Here is a 25,998-nt window from a genome sequence, read left to right as displayed (position 1 = left end):
ACATGTTAGCCAATCAGAATAACGTATTATAATGAAACTTACATCTAATGTAATTATTAACATTTGCAAAAGCTATTTCTATTCTATATAACTATTGAAACAATTCTAATGGGATTAATTTAAAAGACCGTTCTGTGTTGTTGCATACCCGAAATTTGATTGTTCAAGTTCCAACTTGATGTTTATTTTTTAGCTTTTGATTTCGAGGTTTGACAATTTAGGCATATAAAGCCTATAGAAAAAAAATAATTCGTCGACTTAAAACATTGGTTAGTCTGTACCCACGAAAGCCATGCAAAATGTTATCCAACGTCAGAACCTAAATATTGAATCCCGCATAGTATCAAATTATCTGACAATGTTTGTTTTTTTGTAAATATACCCTCCCCATATCTTCATGAAAGAGTGCTGCTTTTTTTTTTTTATGAACAGCTACTGATAGATTTAGATAGTTTCAAATGCCCTCGAAATAAAAAAAATAAAATATAATATTTTAACCGGAATTATTTATAATTGGACAAACAAGCACTCCCTGCCAAAAACGCGGACGTGACAGAAGACACCTTTTAGTAGCGTCAACAGGTAACATTGGTATAAAATTTATTGTCTAGATCTTTTTGTTCATATATCACAAACAAATAGTCTGGTCCAGATATTTCTGATTGTTCTGCTGAAATAACTTGATATACATATGAATTGTAAGTACATATCACGCAATTGTCTTTTATTTTACTCGAAAGTCAGTGTGAAAGGAGGTCAAAGTTGGAGAAATTTACCAAAGTCGTTATTTCAAGGCGTGGTAAAAGCGTATCTGCAAATTAAATTATGCCCTGTCTACCAAGACGGTTGCGAGATATGCTATATGTGTCATTTAAATTATCACTGATTTCAATCCTTATCTGAAAACCCCTTGTCGGCTAAAAATTCGGCGTCTGAAGTACCTCGAAGTATGCAAGGCGACGGCCATCTTTTATTTAACGATCGCATTGCGACAGGTTTAACCACACGTAAATAGCGTTCGCGATTCACACGCAATGTGCGACCATCGCAAAGTACGATTGTTTTATGAAACGGAATTTTAGCGTTACGTTTGGTTAACGTTCAAACGTACGCTAACGATCGTTTTATGAAACGGCAGCCATGATTAATTAGGAACAGCATGATAACCTTTTGGTGCAACTAAGTTTGATTACACTGAATAATCCTCTATGTAGTTTAATTTTGATTTATTTCTATTAAACGTTTTATATTGGTTCCACCTGGAATATAAGTCGGTCGAAGTAACTGACACACAGCATTGAGATGTTTGCCGTTCGCAACACTGCCAGTCGAATTTGCTTTACTATAAAATAGGTGCCTTGCGGCAGTTTTAAAAACTGACCATATGTCTCTTTTGGACACCCTATTCATCTTTTATGTTTGTGTGGCTAAAAAAAGAGGGGAAAGAGCTTTCGTGTAGGTCCAATAATTTGTTTTAATCTTGTTTCAAAAGCCTTGTTCCTTTTTTTAGGACAACCCAAAAACAATTTTTATTCAACTTTGAGTGTTGAATTTTATAATTTTTTATCAAAAATAAATGTTTGAGAAAAGAAAAAAAATGTTTATATCTATATTATGCATGTCTGTTTGAGATCCATTTTTATAAGACCAATGATTTCTATAGAAATCATTGATGAGACCCATTATGAATACATTATTCCTGGAGTAGATAATAATTTTCTTTTATTCTTTGGGAATTATTCAATTGTTTATGTTGAAATAATAAACTTCATAATTTTGATAAAGAAATTCCATTTTAATTCAATAGCTTTTGTTATTCTTTAGGCCCCTAATAGCTTGATGTTCAGTGTGAACCACGGCTCTGCATTGAAGACCGTACTTTGACCTATAACGATTTACTTTTACAAACTGTGACTTGGATGCAGTCTTATCTCGTAGGCCCTCATACCACATCTTCTTATATCTATTCATATTGAAATTTTGTCATTTAATATCTAGATCCATGTTTTTCAAAAGTATACTTTTCTCATTTTTTACGACTGTTTAAATACATCTTATTCAATGATATCCGTACCAAAACATATTCATGATATTGAAGTGTCGTAATTAAAACAACTTAGGTTACTACATTTTAGTTAATGAAATCGGTACCCAATTGTTATCAAAGGTACCATGATTATAACTTAATACGCCTGACGCACGTTTCATCTACATAAAACTAATCAGTGACGCTTAGATAAAATCATATACAGCCTAACAGCTGCAAAGACGAAGAGCAATGAGGACCCAAATTTCCAAAAAATTGTGCCGAATACTGCTTAGGTAATCTTTTTCCTTGGATAAGAAATTCCTTTTTTTTTCGGAAAATTCATATTTTTTTTACAGGAAATTAATAAAAAAAAAAGAATTACCATATAATTGATATTCATGTCAACACCGAAGTGCTGACTACTGAGGTGGTGATACCCTCGGGGACGAAACGTCCACCAACAGTGACAGCAACCCAATGGTGTAAATAGTTATCAACGGCACCATATTTATAGTTTAATACAATATACTCACTTGTCGTCTACATAAGGTGCATCAGTGACACTCAGATCAAAATCGTTATCCAGCCAAACAAGTACAAAATTAAAGAGCATTTATGACTCAAAATTCAAAAAAGTTGTTCCAAACAATGTGAAGGTAATCTGTTTGAGTGTCGTACTTTTAAATCCCCATGTATATACATCTTAGTAAATGAAGACCGTACCAATACAAATTGGAATGTAGTAATATTACAATCCTAAGGATATAACCCTATACATATACATCTCATTTATTAAGGTCCGTACCATAACATATTGGAAGGTGGCCCCATCCATTTTCAGTGCACGTGGTTGACTGGCTCCCACGTAACTCATAACCAGTGTCGCACGAAAAAGTTGCAGTAGAACCAATAGCTGTCCCAGTTTTTGTCATTTTTCCGTTTGGAATATGTTGAATTTCTCCACATTGAACTGCAATATATATTTTAAAGTCATATCTTTATTATTATAGATTAACAATAAAACAATTCACGATCATCTTTTCTCTAGCATTATGATTGCAAATGATCCATTCCTCTATTATATTCCCAATTTGATACTTGTCTCTTGTCTTGTTGAGAGTTGTTATATTGGCAGTTATACCACATCGTCTTATGTTTGCGAAACGCGCATTTTGGCGTATCGAATTATAAGCCTTGTACCTTTGAAAACTATTGAATGTTTAATAATACATGTTACGACAGGACCTGATTTTAAGGTAGATACATGGTATACCGCTTTCTTGATTTGTACAATCGCATTACACATCCGCTCTTGAAATATTGTCATTAAATATCTAGAAACATGTTTTTCAAAAGTACACTTTTTTCATTTTTTACGACTGTTTCTATGTTTGCAATTTTTTAATCTTTTTTCATAGAAAAATAACAACATAGTGGTTATTGGATCTATTGAACCAGTCCTAAAAGAAGGTTTAGGTTAAATGTGACAAAAAATAGTAATGAGACAACCCTATGTATACACATTTCAGTTAATGATGTTCGTACCAACATATTGGAATGTAGTAATATTACAACCCTAAGTATATAATTCTATACATATACATCTCATTTATTAAGGTCCGTACCAACACATATTGAAATGTAGTAATATTACAACTCTAAGTATATAATTCTGTACATATACATCTCATTTATTAAGGTCCGTACTAACACATATTGTAAGGTAGCCCCATCCATCTCCAGTGCACGTGGCTGACTGGTTCCCACGTAATTCATACCCAGTGTCGCATGAAAAATTTGCTGTAGAACCAATAAATGTACCATTTTTTTACACTTTTCCGTTTGGAATTTGTGGAATGTCTTCACATTGAACTGCAGTATATTATTTAAAGTTATTTATTTATTATCCTAGATAAACACCAAAACAATACACGATCATGTTCTTTTCTCTAGCATTATGAATGCAAATCATCCATTCCTCCATTCCATTCTCAATGAGATACGTGTCTCTTGTTGAGAGGAGTCTTATTGGTAGTTATACTGTATCACATCGTCTTATTTTGACGAAACGCGCATTTGGCGTAATGAATTAGTATCCTTGTACATGTGATAACAATTGATTGTTTAACAATACATTTTACGGCTTGACCTGATTTTAAGTTAAAAACATGGTAAACTGCTTTCCTGAATTGTAAAATCGTAGTACTCATCCGCTCTTGATATATGGCAAATTGCAATTTTTGGAGATATATTTGGAAGATATATGTCAGACCATTTATTTATAGCAAGAACACTTAGTAAATCATTGCATTATTCAAAATTTTTAAATTAATAAAAAATTATTGTATTTATAGAATCATGTGTTTCAATTTGGCCATTAAAGGGGAGATCACTTTATAATCACTTTATAATTTTAATATAATATATTATATTTGTTAACTTATGGCAAACTAATTCGGCGACACCATTTTGTCTTTCTATCTTAAAACATAAAATCATCTCCTGATATTATATATTTCACAATCCTATCTCATATATTTATTTTTATGCACACATAGGTGTTTTTCATGGACAATCTAAGCAACCATTGGCAATTTTATACGACCAGTAGCTTGCAAAAAGCATGGTCACCCCTACTTTTTATTATTATTTTTTTGGAAAAATCATAGAAATCTTTATTTTTGGCAAAGTATAAAATAATCTGAGAAAATAAATATCTGCGATCTGTCATTAATGAACGTCTAATTATCGAAATCCGGATACAGCGTTCCACATTTTTTGCGTTATACCTGTTATTAGATTAATAATTGACAGCCATTTTGTTACACCTCGTGTAGTGCACATTTCGCAATTGCAGTTTGCAGTCAACTAGGTTTAATTACATCATTTATTCGACCTGTTAGTCAAAAGTGTTTCGTTAAAAGATACTTTTTAACTTTTGAAGTGGCATGAGTTCGAATCCAAAATAAAAGAGGACTAAGATCTCACAAAACAAGTGTAACCTCGCCTCATTATGCATTTTCATGGTTTTGCCAAAGTTCAGGTTTATAATATGTTACACCAGAAGCACATTCCGTCTACATAAGACGCATCAGTGACTATAAGATCAAGAAAGTTAGAAAGCGAAACAAGTATAAAGTTGATGAGCAGTGAAGACTCAAATTCACACAAAAAGTGTGCCAAAAAAACAGGTAAGGTTATCTATATAGTTATCAAAGCTACAAGGAGTAAAGTTTAGTACTCCAGACGCGCGTTTCGTCTTCATAAGACTCATCAGTGACTCCCATATCAAAATATTTAAAGAGCCAGACAAGCCCAAAGTTAAAGAGCATTGAGGATCCTAATTTCCCAAAAGTTGTGCCAAATACAGACAAGGTAATATATGCCTTGGATAAGAACAGTAAATTTATAAACATTACCATATAATTGATATTCATGACATCATCGACGTGCTGACAACTACTGGACTGGTGATACTTTCGAGTAAAGAATCGTCCACTAGCAATCGCTTCGATTCAGTCAGCTTCATATGGCTTTAGTTATTCAATTTAACAAGTAAACCGTTTTGAATGGTCCAGCTGAAGAAAGACGTTGGTGTGGGATTTTCTTTCTTTGTTTAAGGCCCATTGGTGGTAGTTCGCTGTTTGCTTCTTTTTTGTGAGTTTTGATACTATCCCCATAACGGTTCTCAATTTTAATGATATATTAAAACCATTTACACACAAAAGAACAACCATTGAATTAGAGGATTCTGTCATGGGACAGGTATACAGAAAATGCGCCAGTGAAATCTGTTCAACCTCCCCTTTTAATTCAGAGCTAAGATTATATAAACTTACATTCGACACAACACGGTCTTGAATTACTGCATTTGCCCTTTTCTACCCATCCAGGACCAAACATTCTATTACAACTTACATCTGTGGTAACTCCGCATTTTCCGTACGATTCCTTACATTGCCGAGTGAGTTCTGTAATGTGCACATACAATGTAATATATTTGATAAGCAGTAGTATACCGCTGTTCCATAGTCATAATTTCTTCAAGCAAACATCTCGGTAATAACTTAAACAGACTGAACCAAAAACTATTAGACGAACACAACTGAACATAAGAAACACTAAACTTCAACCAGAACAAACGCCAATATACATAGAAACGGAGTAGTTGATATTCTATCTTGGTACCGGACATTTTAAGGGGTCAACCATGGTTAAATGGCTAGCCAATCCTTCGCCATATATGGCAGTAATAATGATATCGCTAAAATCATAATAGTACGTGACGGAAAAACGGAACAAACAAACGCAAGAAAACTCAGCACAGCGAAATATATTTATACAAATTATAAAAGATAATTACACCATGTAACATATGTCTATTACAGGTATTCTGTGTAAAAATATAATGAAAACAAAAACAAACAAAAAAAACCAAATCCGTAGATGTGCATTTTTACAGATGTGATAAGCTTAAGACAATATTAAGAGACATCTGGTTGCTTTTGTTAATCACTAAATATAAAAATTAAATGTTTTAGAAACATTAATTGCCTCTCAGAGGCAATAATCATTTACATCGACACTCATCGAGTCGACACTCAATCTTTATCATTGTCTAAGAACTCTTACGATTTCTTTTTCAATAAAATCGAAATATGAACATATATAAATATATAAAACTTTTAAGAATTGATGTTTTATAGAATTTGTAACAAAAAAAGATTAAAGTCATTCCTCATTAATTTAAAAAAAACTTTCAGGAATAGAATACATTAGCTGTTTTTTCAAAATTTTTAGGAATTTTTGGTCCTCAATGCTCTTCAACGTCGTACCTAATTTAGCCTTTTACCATTGCTTGATTCAAGCGTTGCTGATGAGCCATTCGTAAACGAAACGCGCGTCTGGCGTAAATATAAAATGTATTCCTGATATCTGTCTATGATGAGTTTATTTATATCCTTAAAGAAAAAAAATACTAATTATTTCAAAGATGTATAAAATAACTTAAGGGGGTCATTTTCTTTTAAAGAAACCTTAAAATTGAGAAATGAAATGGGAAATGTGTCAAAGAGACAACAAATTGTTTATCTTAAATTTCTAGCGTATGATAAATACCTTATTGTATGTGCTAAACAAAAACGAGGCGAAATACACATTCAAACTCATAAATCGAAATCAAACTGACAACGCCAAGGCTAAAAAAGACAAGACAGTCAAGAGCACACAACACACAGCATGGGCAATGTTATAAAGACAAAGCAACTTAATCCCCCCCCCCAAAAAAAAAAATGTAAAATATATGAGGGTGATCTAGGCCTAACGGTCTATTCAATTTGAAATAACTCATTTAAATAATAGAATAAGTTTTCAAAACCAAAAATTACAAGTACAAACGTATTTGACTATAACGTTTTTAAATAACGCCTCCAAGTGTTACGTAGTAGATAACACGTGTAGACGTTAATGAAAAAAAACTCTCAGCTGCCCCACTAATACGGAATACGCCATATTTGTCAATATTGCCATATTTCTATCTTGGTACAGGATATTTCAATAAGAAAATTTGGTAAAACCTAGTGGTTTGGCTAGCTAAACCTGGAGTTTAATGCGTGATGGATACATACACCGCATGGTTTACCTTCTTCAAATTAGAAATATCAGAATAGTAACAGTACAAAAAATGTTATTCATTGGGTATGTATTTCTACGCACCTTCAGTAAAAACCACTAAACTTTTGACATGCTTAAGGATTTCACCTGCTCACAGTGAACACAACTTTTTCAATTTGAATGCATATACATGCAGTATCTACAAATGTTTTGTTAATACTTAAACTTACTTCCTGCACTTGATACATGGTATATGCTGCAGGCAACAACAATCATATAACAAAAGTTCAGCATGGTCCTGCAAAATGTGAATTATTCATATAAATACAACACAAAATGTATAACAACTTTCAAGTAGTATTTATGTTTTTAAAATTATAGAGTAGTGTTTGTTTTGTTTTGTTAACTTCGACGTTGGAAGACCAAACTTACGGTCTACGTTTGTAGGACTGCTGCAGATAGGGTTGCTCCAGACCAGACTGGAAGAACAGTTTCCTTTGAACAATCTCCAGTACAAATCTGCTCGAGAATAGACATTTGGACAGGTATGCTTCTGACCGGATTCGTGTAAGTTTTTTAAAGGAATGCTTGCAGACGTGAAAACAACGAAATTAAATATTCACGAATTTGCAACTTTTTTCTTAAACCACTTAAATTGGTATCAACGAAAGTAAATGAATACACAGTATATCTTATCGGATTAATTTTTTTATATGGAACTTACGAAAATATATACTCGTTGTGCACATGAATGAAATATTTGCCACTTGATGTTTAGCCACACACACAATATGATAACTGTATACTATTCTCAGAAAAGAATTTCTTATACTTTCCATTATAAAGTACAAATGTACTGCAAACTGAAATGACGGTTCCATATTACAAATACAGCGATAAAATTCGTGCAATCTGATATGTATAAATTGATGCAATCTGAAATGACGGTTTCATAATGAAATACAGCGATGAAATTCTGGCAATCTGATATGTCTAAATTGATGCAAACTGAAATGTCGGTTCCATATTGCAAATACAGCGATGAGTATCTTGCAATTTTATATGTCTAAAGTGATGCAATCTGAAATGACAGTTCCATATTACAAATACAGCGATAAAATTCTGGCAATATAATATGTCTAAATTGATGCAAACTGAAATGACGGTTCCATATTACAAATAGAGCGATGACATTCTGGCAATCTAATATGTATAAATTGATGCAAACTGCAATGACGGTTCCATATTGCAAATACAGCGATGAAATTCTGGCAATCTAATACAGCCCGTAACAGAGTAGTGATCGAATTCGCGTTTCTTTACCGTCAGAATAAGTTACGTTATCGACAAACTTATTTCAGAAGTGACATAATTTAATTTTCTTCATCGACAAAATATTTCATGTCCGATGTGTAAGTTTTCATTGTTTAAGTCGAAGTTTTTTTAAAACAGTATATTCTTTATATCGTCTATAATCTCTATACTTTCGTTTCCATGAAAAGGCAAATATAGCTTACGTTTACATACAACAAGAACGAATTGCACTGTACATGCTGAAGTTTATACATTGTTTCTTTGAAAGTTGTTATAAAGACTTATATCTGTATCCAGGTTCATTTAATTTTAGAAATCACCGATTATTTATTATACACTGCTTGTACTGTGAATATTTATGGGATTCAACACTGTAATAGTTTTTCTTTCGTCTGATACAGAATACCCCATGCATATCTTTTCTTTTCCATACCTATCTGTTTATTATGTCCCCGGGATTATGTCAATCATACATTGTTGCAATACCGACATATAAAAAAGAAGATGTGGTATTGTTGCCAATAAGACGACTATCCACAAAAAGACCTAAAATGACACAAACAGGTAACTATAGGTTACCGTATGGTTATGCTTGTACTTTGTCACAGAAAAAACTGAAATAAATTTCTTTCAAATCGAAGCAAAAAATACAAATGTACCCTTTAACATTTGAAATGTTAAACACAAAATTGCTCTTTATCTTAAGTTATTGACGAATATTTGAAATTTAAACCGCTATAAGATGTGATGTACGGCATTTCATTTTATCATTGGTAAATGCTCCATATCTGACAGAGAAGAAATATTCATAATTCTCAGAAAGTTTTCGTAAATATTGTTAGATACCACTAATCGTTCCAACAACCAAGACAACAGAGACAAACAGGGGGGGGGGGGGGAAATAGGAAAATGAAAAGATATGAATTAAGTGTTAGCATGTTCAGGGAGACGGCACTTGATTTACATAAAAATTATTTGATGTTGTAAGGAACTGTAGAGAACTCATCAGGTTTTCAACAAGGGTAAAATTCAAAACCTTGAATATGAAAGCCTCGAAATCCATGATACTTTTTCTGTGCGGTAGTTATATCTACAAAATCCAACCATGCACACGACATATAATACATGTATATTCATACATGTATATTTATATATTGGGAATTTATTTTTGTTTACAAACAGAATTATAAGGTTATGTATAAGTGCCTCCGTTCACTGCAAAATTGTAAATTGTCTTCCTAAAGACCAGCAAAAATAAATGTCACAAGTTCACGATGTCATAAAAAAAAAAAGTCGTTTAATTTACGTTATCGAACAAAATATCAGAAATACGGAATATTATAAGTGAATGGTTAGGAAATCCGTTTCCCCTACATGTTTTAAAAGTCAAAGAAACATGTTTTCCCTGATACAAACGTTTTTAAAAGAACTAGCTTTGTGTATCCTATAGACAAATTCGCCTGTATATAAGGACATTAATATGTTTACTCTGATTTGAAACTATCTTTTAGAACTTTTATAAGTAATTGAGAACTATGTTGTTTATGGGTAAGAGGTAAAATGTTGCATGATCCATCAAAATGACAGCAAGCACAGTTTTCCGGACGATTTTTATTTGTACACTGCTAAAACCGTTTAAACTGTACTAGAAAAAAGTTAAGCATGTGAAACGGACGAAGACTTATTCTAACAGAAGTATAAATACCAGTCCTCCCTTTTGTGTATACATATGAGAAAACATTATAAAGTTATTGATTAAATTCAAATCCATCACACATACGGTATACATTGTGGTCCGAAAAAATTAAGGGACTTCATTCCTATCAAACATCTTTTAATTGTTTACCAGTATGTTTCTTTTAAATCTGGGAAAATTGTAAATGAAATAATACTATCAAGACGTCCTTCCATAAAAAAAAATTTCTGTTCTGACTTTGAAGAAATAACTTCTTTTCGCCCAAATGAAATGGTGCATGGACATATTTTGTTTCATATTATAAGAATTATTTTCAATATTATCGGTATTAAACTTGATTATCGACACATGAAAGTTTGTCAGCATTGTCAATCTTTTTAACGTTATAGTACCAATAGTTCGGTCACTACTCAATTAAGTTTGTCGATAACGTAGCCAATTTTGACGGTAAAGAAACACCAATTCGTTCACTTCTCTGTTACGGGCTGTATGTCGTAATTGATGCAAACTGAAATGGCGGTTCCATATTGCAAAATGCTGGCAATCTAAAATTCTGGCAATGTAATATGTCTAAATTGATGAGGAAACAGATTTTGCAGTAATTTTTTGCCGATATTCTTTTCATTTGTATCATTCAAACCACCCTGACGTTAACATAACATTCTTATTCAACAGTTTGTTTGCATATTTCCCCCTCCTTTATTCAAATCTCATTCACAATTACATATCGAAAGGCAGTTATAATGATTGGAAGCAATTGATGGTGCACTATTTCCGATACAAGAGAAATTGTCTAGAACATAGTGAACATTAAGTGTATGATATTTTTCCTTAGATTAAACATATTTAATGAAAAACAATCAATCCTGAAGTACAAAAAAGTACTGAAAGCAAATGGGGAATCATTATTTCTCTCAAATTATAAAAATTACTGCATTCATATTCAACACAACACAATTATTCTACTGACAATATTCAAATACTTATAAAAGAATCTTATTGTGAGGCCTTGAGATAACTAGTTATAAATAATATTGCGTTATCTTTGACATGAGAAGAGAAATTGGTAATATAAGCAATGCGAACAAGATTGTAGCATATTTTCTCTCATATTATATGAATTTTATAAAATAAGAAATAAAAAAAAAAATCTAAATCATAAAAAGTTCAAACATCTAATGCCAGTCAACAATTTTAACTGACTTAAAGAAATGGTTGCATTTGTTTCAACAAACGCAAAAGTTGTTTTGTATTTTTTAAGTATTACATTATTAAATTCTTATTATAAAAAAAATAGATTGTGAAATAACTTACAAATAACAGAGTATGAATTTGAAAAAAAAATATTGGTAATTTGAAACAATAGTTTAACAACACTCTTTATCAATTAACACTAATCACAACTATCACCCTAACCTGGGACAGTGGTGTAAAAAGTCAAATCACAAAAATACTGAACTAAGAGGAAAATCTAATCGGAGAGTCCATAATCACATGGAAAAATCAAATAACAAAACAATAAAAAAAGAATAGACTAGAACTGTAAAAGTCCGAGTCCGATGTCAGACGATGCAACATGTATATAAGAGCATAAACAAAATGACAAATTCATAAATAAACACAGACTACTAACAGTAAACTGACATGCCAGCTCTAGACCTCAATCACACTGATTGAAATATTATGTCTTCATCATATGAATATCAGGCACAATCCCTCCCGTTGGGGGTTAATAATCATACTATAATAAAATATATGAGAAAAACATAACCAGTGTCATGCCAAAAATAGTTGTTTTTAATAAATGTGTTTAGTAACAGTACAACATAAGAACAAACTTAACAAATTGAAGAAGTCTTAACTCATCAGATGAATACAGATATGAATATATCTAACAAAAATGAAGGGTGGATATAGCCAGGTATATCCTACCAACAAAAAGACACAACATACATATTTGAGAGAGCTCGCAGTTACTGACAGCTTAATCAAATTAAATATCAACTTTTGTTAAAATAAAAATGCATCTTAGACATTATTCTTACCCAGATGTCGGTAAATGTTGATTGAGAACCACTGGAAAGAAATTCTATTGTGCGAGGACGTCACGTATGTTCCTCTACCGAGCTTCGAATCCTTTTTGCTACGTTTGCAAATACAATATGTTTAAATCACTTTTGGACCCCCACATATATAGATATTATTTTGTGGAACAGATTGTCGTTGCTTCATCAACAATATTGATTTATCTTGCATAATATTTTACTTCATATGAATTTGAAAAGTGTACGAAAAATGTATTTCTTGTCTTGAATACCGTGTGTTGCACTTTTAAACAATTCTTTCTGTTTTAAACATGCTAAGTAATCAGGAAATGTTTATAACTATACGATTGTATTAATTTACATTCGAACATTTGATGAATTGCATTTATTTTAAACGGAACTGAAAACAAGCACATATTACATTCTAATCAACATATTTTCCCCTATTTTATTTTCAAATCTTATTCACAATTACTTATCGAAAGGCATTTATATCGATTTGAAGCAATTGATGGTGCACTATATCCGATACAAGAGAAATAATTTTACAGCATATTGAACATTAAATTTATGATCTTTTCCCTAAGATTAAACATACTTAATGAAAAACAATCAATCCTGAAGTATAAAATAAAGGCAAAAGTAGAATACCGCTGTTCAAAACTCATAAATCCATGGACAAAAAACAAAATCGGGGTAACAAACTAAAACTAAGGGAAATGCATTGAATATCAGAGGAGAACAACGACACAACATTAAAGTGTAACACACACAGAAACAGACTAAGCATTAGACAAAATCCCTTGGGAATAACAAATATAACATCAAAACTAAATGCATGAATTTGGGATAGATAAGCACCGTGACACGTCTTACAGTAATGTGAATGCACACCCAAAAATAAGAGAAAAACAGGACAACACGGACACACAACGTTTAAATGTAACACACACAGAAACGAACTATAATATAACAATGACCATATTCCTGTGTTGGTACAGGGTATTTTTAAAAGAAAACATGGTGGGTTAAACCTGATTTTGTGGCATGCCAAACCTCCCTCTTGTATGGCCATGTGAAATATAACATTAAAATGACAACACAACATTACAGGACTACAATATAAATAAATAGGAGAACATAATTGACAACGAAACATACGAATAATAGCTAACAAAAGGCAACAAGTTTAAAATTCTAATACGCCAGTAGTGCATTCGTCCACACAAGACTTACTAGTGACGCTCAGATGCAAAAGTTTGAAAGCCGAAACAAGTATAAAGTTGAACAGCATCGAGGACCAAAAGTTCAAAAAAGTTGTGCCAAAAACGGCCAGGGTTTTCTGTAAGGTACCAGCACATCCCTATTATTTAGAATAATTTATACTTTTGCAAACAGTAAATTGTATAAAATTACTATACAAAAGATATATGATAAAACTGAAGTATTAACTTATTACAGGAAACAACCAAAATACACTACATAACCCGAAGAAATGCAGCACATCCGAAAAAGATTAAACCTCAACGCCAAGAGACGTCATATTTGAAATTGTAAAAAATTACAAAAAGATTACGTCACATGAATTTGTAAAACAGATCATTAAAAAATGAAAAATGACGTCACATTTGAATGAATAAGATAGAATAAGGATTGATTTAAGATTATATTTGACCTAACTACTGATATAACATTTAATAACAATGCACATTCCAATACTTACTATTAGAGGTTTCTCAACATCTTACGAACGAACGAAAATCACCTTAACTTGAAGTAACTTGCCGTAACGAGAAAAGAGGGAGCAGTAATTTATCTTATAGTATTGGATTATCGGCTGTGATCTTCTTCCCTTCGAAATGTCTTTATATGTAAAATATGCATGCTTGATTTTTTTAAAACATTTTGAATCAAATACATATTATATTTATTTGATAATATATAATATATAATATATAATTTACTGTTCAATCAACACAGTTGAAAGTCTTACTGATCTATAAATGTAAGCGAAGAATATATAATATTTAATCAAAGGACAGTAATCGTACAAGAAAATTTAATAAATATGATGACAAAATCACTAATTAGTATATGTGAAAAAGATAAATAAAGATATATGAATGGAATGAAAGGATAGGAATCTTTTTGAATCTTAGATAGAAGTTGATTAACGGTAAAAATTCTCTCGTGGACATGAGGTAAAATAGATCTAGGAGTGAACGCCTTTCGATTTAAATTTGACAAGAAAACATCCCAATAAGTTCCGGGATAACTTCTTTGTCCCAACCACTAAAATACAAATGATCTCTTCTTATTGATATATTGTTATAAATTGGTAGACTAAACAAGAAAAATTAAGGAAAATATTGAAATACATATTTAACCTTAAATATTGTAAGTTTTGTTTTGTTATCATGGCCTTTCTTATTATATGTCTGTATGTTTCCTTTATGGTATACTAATAAGTATATACATTGTTTTCTTGTTTATTGTTTCAGTTAAGCTTCTATGGAATACTGTGCATATTTCCTCTGTTTTTCATATATCTCATTTTTCTTTTTAGTTAGAGGTGTAATATATAAAAATATGTATTTTGATAACTATGTGACTACCAATTTTGTTAAGGCTGTAGCACTCATACTTTCAACAAAAACACACAACTCTCTATTTCTAACGATAGATAGAGTGCACCTTTAAATTTCTTAAACTGATTCCCAATAAATAAAAAAGCTATGTTACGACGTATCTATCCAAGATACTCACCGAAACGAAAAAATGAAACGCATAGTAACTCAAACCAATTGGACCCATAGAAGGGACGTGTGAATATATGACATATATTAAAGTTGTGTTATCTCAATCACTTATCAATCCTTTACCAAACGCTAATTTCGCAATGAAATGAATGGAATAGTTGTCACTGAACGTTAAACACCAAACAATCAATCAACCAATTGCAAAGTAGATGTATATTTTTTTGTAATCAAGGACATCATAACAAAAATGTTCTTTTTGCATGGATAAGGGAGATAAATCGAACGCATATATACGACATGTCAACAAACGGAACTCAACGTAAGAAAACGAAACAGTCAACAACAGAAAATGAATTGGAACACGGATGTTTAATGACAACAATAAAATGCAAGGTTGAAAAAAGGATATCAAGTTGTTTACTGTTGTCTTTTAAAAACACTGCAGTATCTGAAGACATTTATTATGGATTTTATTATAACAAAATTACTGCTCCATAATGATACGTTCGTAGAGTTTCGTCCGTTCGTAAGATGTTGAGAAACCTCTAATAGAGCATTTGCATTATTCACGAATACGTGAACGGATCGACGTATACGGATCAAACAGATGTATTTACAATAATGATTTCACCCCGATCTCAACTAAAATTAAATGCATTATATAATATTTTCATCGGGACGAACTTAACTTAATTTACACTTTCCTCATATACGTGTTATACGATACGTCGATTTTGATACGCCAGCGAATACTTGATTAATACAAATGCTCTAATAGCAAACTAAGGTAGCAATTAACTATATTATATGTCCGGTTTGTTTTGAACCTACCTTCAAACGTAAACCATCGTACCGATTATGTTGCACCGAATGAAATCTAATTAATGAAGGCGGTGTTTAATTTTTTTTACCATTAAAAATTACTGAAATCAAATTGTGGTTCATTATTTCTATCAAATTATAGAAATTACTGCATTCATATTCAACACAACACAAAATAAAAGCATGATTCTTATAAAATAATCTTATTGTGAGGCCTTTGAGATAACTAGTTACAAATAACATTGCATTATTTTTTACATAAGAAGAGAAATTGGTAATATGACCAATACAAACAACATTGTAGCATATTTTTTTCTGATATTATATGAATTTTATAAAATTAATAAAAATTAAAAAAAAATCTAAATTTTAAAATGTTTTAACATCTTATGCCAGTCAATAATTTTAACTGACTTAAAGAAATGGTTGCATTTGTTTTCAACAAACACAAAAGTTTTGAATTTTTTTTAGTATTACATTAATAAATTCTTATTAAAAAAAAATAGATTGTGAAATAACTTATTACAAATAACAGAGTATTAATTTAAAAAAAAAATATTGGTAATTTGAAACAATAGTTTAAAAACAATCTTTATCAATTAACACAAATCAAATATATCCCCCTAACCTGGGACAGTTATGTAACAGTACACCATAAGAACAAACTTCACAAACTGAAGAAGTCTTAACTCATCAGATGAATACAGATATGAATACATCTAACACAAACAAACAGTGGATATAGGCGGGTATATCCGTCCTACAAAAAGACACAAAAACAGATTTGAGAGTACTCGCAGTTACTGACAGCTCAATCAAATCCAATATCAATTTTTGTAAAAAAAAATACATCTTAGACTTTATTCTTACATGTACCAAGATGTCTGTTTATGTTGATTAGGAACCAGTGGAAACAAAATTCTATTGTTAGAGGACGACACTAATGTTCCTATACCGAGCTTCCAATCCTTTTTACTACGTTTGCAAATACAATATGCTTAAACCACTATTGGGACACCCACGTATATACATATTATGTTGTGGACCAGATTGTCGTTACATCGTCAACAATATTGATTTCTCTTGCATAATATTTTACTTCATATGAATTTGAAAAGTGTAAGAAAAATTGATTTCTTGTCGTGAACACCGTGTGTTACACTTTGAAACATTTCTTTCTGTTTTAAACATGCTAATTAATCAGGAAATGTTTATAACTTTATGATTGTATGAATATACATTCAAACATTTGATGAATTGCATTTATTTTAAACGTGACTGAAAACATACACAGAGAGTTAGCTGGCAAAAATAATTCTTAAAAAAATGAAACCAGGGTGAATGTAGAGGCGGATTTAACGGAAACAGAGTGCCCGTGTCCCTATTTCTGGGATATTTTTTTTGTATTATATAAGGAATTACTGCAGTGTGATTAGAGAGGGGCCCTCTAAGGCAATCAGTTGATGCTGTACGTGAATAGTTAGAGTGTAGGCAGTTAGTTTTGTAAAACTTTGATATTGATAAAAATGCATGGTTACACGAGTTGAAACATCCTGGTCGTCCTCGATTTCATTAACTCGGGTTACTCTGGGAAAGCTTTTGACGTAACAAGCGACTTAGATAGTTAATTCGAAAAATAACTTACAAGTCGAGCTCGAGTAAACTCTTCAAACTCTCCAAAAGAATTAAAAATACGTTTGTAAACAAATATCTGAAATATTCATTGTTAGTGTTATATTATTTCACTATAAGAGTCATTATTTGATTTGTTGGTTTTACTTGTTCTTCAAACTTGTTTTTTTAACTCACTCAGTCTAAACCAGGGTTGCATTCAGTATTGTACCAGCTGAATAGATCAACATAGGGCTACGTACCCTTCTGGCTACTGAACTGTAGCTAGCCTAGCTTCTAAATAGATCTAGATGTCAACTAGGCTTGCTACTCGTTCAGTAGTCAAACGCAGCAACCAAGCTGAAAAAAAATGATCAAGTAAAATTGAGAAAGGAAATGGGGAATGTGTCAAAGCAACAACAAACCGACCATAGAGCAGACAACAGGCGAAGGCCTCCAATGGGTCTTAAATGTAGGGAGAAAAACCCGTACCCGGAGGCGTTCTTCAGCTGGACCCTTAAAAAATGTATACTAGTTTAGGGATAATGGACGTCATACTAAACTCCCAATTATACACAAGGAACTAAAATTAAAATCATACAATACTAACAGAGCCCAGAGGCTCCTGACTTCGGCCAGGCGCAAAATTGCGGCGGGGTTAAACATGTTTAAGAGATCTCAATATAAAATTTACGTCAAACAATAATGATATTAATAGCAGCTTTATCAGCCGGGAAAAACACAAGTCCATTGGCTATTTCTTTTTACTTTCTGTTTGATACGCGAAATAGGATTGTGGAGATTTAATTTTAATTAGATTGTTTCGACACGAAGAGATAGAGTAACGCGCAAAATTATAAGCATGGTGTCAATAGTGTACAAATGTTGGTTAAATTTGAAACGAAGGATATAATTTTGCACATAACTCTGAACGAAAAGAAACAATGTCTTACCGATAGACGAGATATAAAAAATTACTACTTTCGAACCTTAAATTTCACACATTGAACAATGATACTACGGCTAAGGAAATCTATTCCTGAAACAAGAAATCATTTCGTTTATTTCGAAAAATTCAAGGTTTCGTGGACTGGAAATTTATATAAAAAAATGACCATATGATTGCTATTTTTGTCAACACAGAAGTTCTGACTACTGGACTGGTGATACTCTTTGGGTGATTAAGGTTAAACGGTTGAGTCAACAACCCTGAAAAGTTTAACGATAACACGAGGACAACAATATCTCTGAAACATATAATATAGTAAACATAAGATAACTCAAACGTTATCCATGTAATCTGATATCATAGTAAATTTCGTCAAACATGATAAACGTTAAAGTTTTAAAATCTTCTTCATCGATTTCACAAATTATGTATATTTTCTTATCTCGCCGAATTTTGATGATTTTTATTAGAGAGACAAAAATTCAGATCCGTTGCTCCAGTTAAGACCAAAACGATAATCAATTAAAATGAAGTAGATTTCCAAGATATTTAACTAAATCAAAAGGGTATTATGTTAAGGTGACAGTAGTTTGACGTTATTCAAAAATCGTAGAATGTTTAAGAGATAAATAAAGGAAATCACACATTGGGATATACTCACATTGATACACAAAAGTGGAGTTGAGTAGTTAGTCAGTCATTATACAAAGCAGCATGTATAAACTTCAGAAAACTCCTAACTTTTTACAATTTACATAGAGAGTGGATATTGTTTGTGTTGAAATTAATATTCACATTTGGGAATACTGCGTGACTTATCATTATCAATTATAAACAATAGATATAGGAAGATGTGGTGTGAGTGCCAATGAGACAACTCTCCATCCAAATAACAATTTAAAAAGTAAACCATTATAGGTTAAAGTACGGCCTTCAACACGGAGCATTGGCTCACCCCGAATAACAAGCTATAAAGGGCCCCAAAATTACTAGTGTAAAACCATTCAAACGGGAAAACCAACGGTCTAATCTGTATAAACAAAACGAGAAACGAGAAACACCTTTATATTACATAAACAAACGACAGCTACCGTACATCAGATTCCTGACTTAGGACAGGTACAAACATTTGCAGCGGGATTAAACGTTTTAATGGATCCAAACCTTCTCCCTTTTTTCTGAAACAATAGCATATAACATCACAACATAGAAAAACACAAGATAAAATATCCATTGGCTGACTTAACTCAATCAAAAAACGTATGATTACACAATGAACGAATAAATTTGATCTGCGATATCTGAATACAAATGCACAGTTAATGAAATATTAGAGACAGACATTCATGACCAAAAAGCTAGCAAACAAATTCAAACAAAGGCATGGCAGGACATCACTGAGAAATATTTAACCCTTCGAAAATATTGATCAATTGTCACTTTAGAAAAAAACGGTTTTAAAAAAATAATTATAATTTTGAAGTTTATACAAATGTAATAATAATAAGTGAAAAATTGAAGATAGTGTGACACAAATAAGCAAAGCTGGTGTACAGACAAGATCCATATAAATAAAAAATAACAAAAAGGCATTATAAACAGTATCACAAGGTCGAATTAACAAGAACATACGATTTGAGAGTACTCGCAGTTACTGACAGCTAGTTAAAAGCCAAAACAAACCAATAATAATTTGTTGAACTACTGCAAGATGTAGTTATATGATATTGATTTTTACATATATTGTTTTGCGTCAATAATTCTTTTCCAAGTTAAGTAAAGAGGGTGGATTGGGGGGGGGGGGGGGGGAGGGAGGATCAGTGAAACTATGTGATTAAAGTTTGTTATCCTTCATTGAAACTATTTATTTTGATTAATCAGTCATTTACTGTAGAATTTATATTGTAGTTGTACGTATTAAACCATGTAACAATAACTTGATACATGTACATATTATCTGTGCAACCGTTATGTAATCTTCTTATTTACAATAAACATCTTCTACATCTACATGTACACCGAATACGATACCTACACTTACTATAAACATAGAAAGGCCGTATCAAAATGTCGAAACATATTAAAACAATAAAATCGTAAGACTTTGTTGCAGGTAAAAAAAAAATATCTGTATTTCTTATATAAATTTGAAGCATTAAACACCAAATGATTCAATTTCTGTTCAAATTTATCAGTTTGTAAAAATTACAAAAAAGCTTTGGACAGTACTAACTTAAGTTCAATAAGAAAATAATATACAATAAATGCCTGTGGTCTTTTTACATAATGAGATGAGCCATTTTCATAAAGATAACCTTTATGCAAATGTAAAGGTATAGGAGTAAGCGTTGATAGTTTTCAAAAATATCTATTACACTGATAACTTGAGAAAGGAAACAGGGAATGTGTCGAAGAGACAACAACCCGACCAAAGAGCAGATAACAGTTGAAGACCACCAATGGGATTATATTATATTAGATTATATACTATATGTTTATAATAGAATATATGAACACTCACCCCAATGTATGAAAGCAAACCTCTGGCTATAATGATGGCGTTTTTGAACGACGTCGTCTCTTCGAATCTAAAAGGACTTGATGTTCAATACTGATTTTTGACAGATGTTGTTTTTCTAATATTTTAAATCTTCGTTGTGTTGCATGTGCGTCATCTGTTCGAACATGTCTCCTTCATGATCAATATTCATATACAAAATGTATTAATCGACATTTCATATTGACATCCTGTAAATTTTATGCATAATATACATACTTTATTGTATTTTACATTCACATTTGTTAGTTAATAATCTCATTACAGTCATCACATAACAGGCCATGACAATCGTATACTTGGTGTTTTGTGTGGATTTATCTCATTACAGTCTTTACCTAACAGGCCACGACAATCTTATGATTTGTTTTGTGTGTGTATTTATCTCATTACAGTCTTCACATAACAGGCAACGACAATCTTATACTTGGTGTGTTGTGTGTATTTATCTCATTACAGTCATCACATAACAGGCCACGACAATCTTATACTTGGTGTGTTGTGTGTATTTATCTCATCACAGTCGTTACATACCAGGCCACGACAATCTTATACTTGGTGTGTTGTGTGTATATATCTCGTCACAGTATTTACATACCAGGCAACGACAATCTTATACTTTGTGTGCTGTGTGTATTTATCTCATCACAGTCTTTACGTAACAGGCCACGCTAATCTTATACTTTGTGTGCTGTGTGTATTAATCTCATCACAGTCTTTGCATACCAGGCCACGACAATCTTATGATTTGTTTTGTGTGTGTATTTATCTCATTACAGTCTTCACATAACAGGCAACGACAATCTTATACTGGGTGTGTTGTGTGTATTTATCTCATTACAGTCATCACATAACAGGCCACGACAATATTATACTTGGTGTGCTGTGTGTATTTATCTCATCACAGTCTTTACATACCAGGCCACGACAATCTTATACTTGGGGTGTTGTGTGTATCTATCTCATCACAGTCTTTGCATACCAGGCCACGACATTCTTATAATTTGTGTGTTGTGTGTATATATCTCGTCACAGTATTTACATACCAGGCAACGACAATCTTATACTTTGTGTGGTGTGTGTATTTATCTCATCACAGTCTTTACGTAACAGGCCACGATAATCTTATACTTTGTGTGCTGTGTGTATTTATCTCATCACAGTCTTTACATAACAGGCCACGACAATCTTATACTTTGTGTGCTGTGTGTATTTATCTCATCACATTCTTTACGTAACAGTCCACGACAATCTGATACTTTATGTGCTGTGTGTATTTATCTCATCAGAGTCTTTACGTAACAGGCCACGACAATCTTATACTTTGTGTGCTGTGTGTATTTATCTCATCACAGTCTTTGCATACCAGGCCACGACATTCTTATAATTTGTGTGTTGTGTGTATATATGTCGTCACAGTATTTACATACCAGGCAACGACAATCTTATACTTTGTATGGTGTGTGTATTTATCTCATCACAGCCTTTACGTAACATGCCACGATAATCTTATACTTTGTGTGCTGTGTGTATTTATCTCATCACAGTCTTAACGTAACAGGCCACGATAATCTTATACTTTGTGTGCTGTGTGTATTTATCTCATCACAGTCTTTACATAACAGGCCACGACAATCTTATACTTTGTGTGCTGTGTGTATTTATCTCATCACATTCTTTACGTAACAGGCCACGACAATCTGATACTTTGTGTGCTGTGTGTATTTATCTCATCACAGTCTTTACGTAACAGGCCACGACAATCTTATACTTTGTGTGCTGTGTGTATTTATCTCATCACAGTTTTTACATAACAGGCCTCGACAATCTTATACTTTGTGAGCTGTGTGTATTTATCTCATCACAGTATTTACATAACATGCAACGACAATATTATACTTTGTGTGTTGTGTGTATATATCTCAGCACAGTCTTTACGTAACAGGCCACGACAATCTTATACTTTGTGTGCTGTATGTATTTATCTCATCACAATCTTTACGTAACAGGCTACGACAATCTTATACTTGGTGTGTTGTGTCTATTTATCTCATTACAGTCTTTACATACCAGGCAACGACAATCTTATACTTGGTTTGTTGTGTGTATTTATCTCATTACAGTCATCACATAACAGGCCATGACAATCGTATACTTGGTGTTTTGTGTGTATTTATCTCATTACAGTCTTTACCTAACAGGCCACGACAATCTTATGATTTGTTTTGTGTGTGTATTTATCGCATTACAGTCTTCACATAACAGGCAACGACAATCTTATACTTGGTGTGTTGTGTGTATTTATCTCATTACAGTCATCACATAACAGGCCACGACAATCTTATACTTGGTGTGTTGTGTGTATTTATCTCATCACAGTCTTTACATACCAGGCCACGACAATCTTATACTTGGTGTGTTGTGTGTATATATCTCGTCACAGTATTTATATACCAGGCAACGACAATCTTATACTTTGTGTGCTGTGTGTATTTATCTCATCACAGTCTTCACGTAACAGGCCACGCTAATCTTATACTTTGTGTGCTGTGTGTATTTATCTCATCACAGTCTTTGCATACCAGGCCACGACAATCTTATGATTTGTTTTGTGTGTGTATTTATCTCATTACAGTCTTCACATAACAGGCAACGACAATATTATACTTGGTGTGTTGTGTGTATTTATCTCATTACAGTCATCACATAACAGGCCACGACAATATTATACTTGGTGTGATGTGTGTATTTATCTCATTACAGTCATCACATAACAGGCCACGACAATCTTATACTTTGTGTGCTGTGTGTATTTATCTCATCACAGTCTTTGCATACCAGGCCACGACATTCTTATAATTTGTGTGTTGTGTGTATATATGTCGTCACAGTATTTACATACCAGGCAACGACAATCTTATACTTTGTATGGTGTGTGTATTTATCTCATCACAGCCTTTACGTAACATGCCACGATAATCTTATACTTTGTGTGCTGTGTGTATTTATCTCATCACAGTCTTAACGTAACAGGCCACGATAATCTTATACTTTGTGTGCTGTGTGTATTTATCTCATCACAGTCTTTACATAACAGGCCACGACAATCTTATACTTTGTGTGCTGTGTGTATTTATCTCATCACATTCTTTACGTAACAGGCCACGACAATCTGATACTTTGTGTGCTGTGTGTATTTATCTCATCACAGTCTTTACGTAACAGGCCACGACAATCTTATACTTTGTGTGCTGTGTGTATTTATCTCATCACAGTTTTTACATAACAGGCCTCGACAATCTTATACTTTGTGAGCTGTGTGTATTTATCTCATCACAGTATTTACATAACATGCAACGACAATATTATACTTTGTGTGTTGTGTGTATATATCTCAGCACAGTCTTTACGTAACAGGCCACGACAATCTTATACTTTGTGTGCTGTATGTATTTATCTCATCACAATCTTTACGTAACAGGCTACGACAATCTTATACTTGGTGTGTTGTGTCTATTTATCTCATTACAGTCTTTACATACCAGGCAACGACAATCTTATACTTGGTTTGTTGTGTGTATTTATCTCATTACAGTCATCACATAACAGGCCATGACAATCGTATACTTGGTGTTTTGTGTGTATTTATCTCATTACAGTCTTTACCTAACAGGCCACGACAATCTTATGATTTGTTTTGTGTGTGTATTTATCGCATTACAGTCTTCACATAACAGGCAACGACAATCTTATACTTGGTGTGTTGTGTGTATTTATCTCATTACAGTCATCACATAACAGGCCACGACAATCTTATACTTGGTGTGTTGTGTGTATTTATCTCATCACAGTCTTTACATACCAGGCCACGACAATCTTATACTTGGTGTGTTGTGTGTATATATCTCGTCACAGTATTTACATACCAGGCAACGACAATCTTATACTTTGTGTGCTGTGTGTATTTATCTCATCACAGTCTTCACGTAACAGGCCACGCTAATCTTATACTTTGTGTGCTGTGTGTATTTATCTCATCACAGTCTTTGCATACCAGGCCACGACAATCTTATGATTTGTTTTGTGTGTGTATTTATCTCATTACAGTCTTCACATAACAGGCAACGACAATATTATACTTGGTGTGTTGTGTGTATTTATCTCATTACAGTCATCACATAACAGGCCACGACAATATTATACTTGGTGTGATGTGTGTATTTATCTCATTACAGTCATCACATAACAGGCCACGACAATCTTATACTTGGTGTGTTGTGTGTATTTATCTCATCACAGTCTTTACATACCAGGCCACGACAATCGTATACTTGGGGTGTTGTGTGTATCTATCTCATCACAGTCTTTGCATACCAGGCCACGACATTCTTATAATTTGTGTGTTGTGTGTATATATTTCGTCACAGTATTTACATAACAGGCAACGACACTCTTATACTTGGTGTGTTGTGTGTATTTATCTCATCACAGTCTTTACATACCAGGCAACGACAATCTTATACTTGGTGTGTGGTGTGTATCTATCTCATCACAGTCTTTGCATACCAGGCCACGACAATCTTATGATTTGTGTGTTGTGTGT

The 25,998-nt window shown here is 32.6% G+C and overlaps 2 protein-coding genes across 2 annotated transcripts in view; both read right to left on the bottom strand.

The window, feature by feature from the left end:
• Window positions 1-17,239, bottom strand: part of LOC134695042 (sushi, von Willebrand factor type A, EGF and pentraxin domain-containing protein 1-like) — a 30,709-nt gene extending 13,470 nt beyond the window's left edge. Inside the window, exons 1-4 of the mRNA XM_063556215.1 lie at window positions 17,149-17,239; window positions 7,873-7,940; window positions 5,869-6,000; window positions 2,835-2,999 (exon numbers count right to left, since the gene is read on the bottom strand). Of these exons, the coding sequence (XP_063412285.1) occupies window positions 2,835-2,999; window positions 5,869-6,000; window positions 7,873-7,940; window positions 17,149-17,150 (367 nt within the window). The 5' untranslated portion in view covers window positions 17,151-17,239. The remainder of the gene's footprint in view (window positions 1-2,834; window positions 3,000-5,868; window positions 6,001-7,872; window positions 7,941-17,148) is intronic.
• The window catches only part of LOC134695041 (macrophage mannose receptor 1-like), a 159,836-nt gene extending 138,244 nt beyond the window's left edge, over window positions 1-21,592 (bottom strand). Inside the window, exon 1 of the mRNA XM_063556213.1 lies at window positions 21,360-21,592. The gene's annotated coding sequence lies outside the window, so the exon portion shown is untranslated. The remainder of the gene's footprint in view (window positions 1-21,359) is intronic.
• Between the last annotated feature and the right edge of the window lie 4,406 nt (window positions 21,593-25,998).

The sequence above is a fragment of the Mytilus trossulus genome, chromosome 13 (assembly GCF_036588685.1).
Source record: "Mytilus trossulus isolate FHL-02 chromosome 13, PNRI_Mtr1.1.1.hap1, whole genome shotgun sequence".
Taxonomy (NCBI): Eukaryota; Metazoa; Mollusca; class Bivalvia; order Mytilida; family Mytilidae; genus Mytilus; species Mytilus trossulus.
Note: the sequence above shows the minus strand (reverse complement) of the source record. Positions and strands in the feature narration are given on the sequence as shown.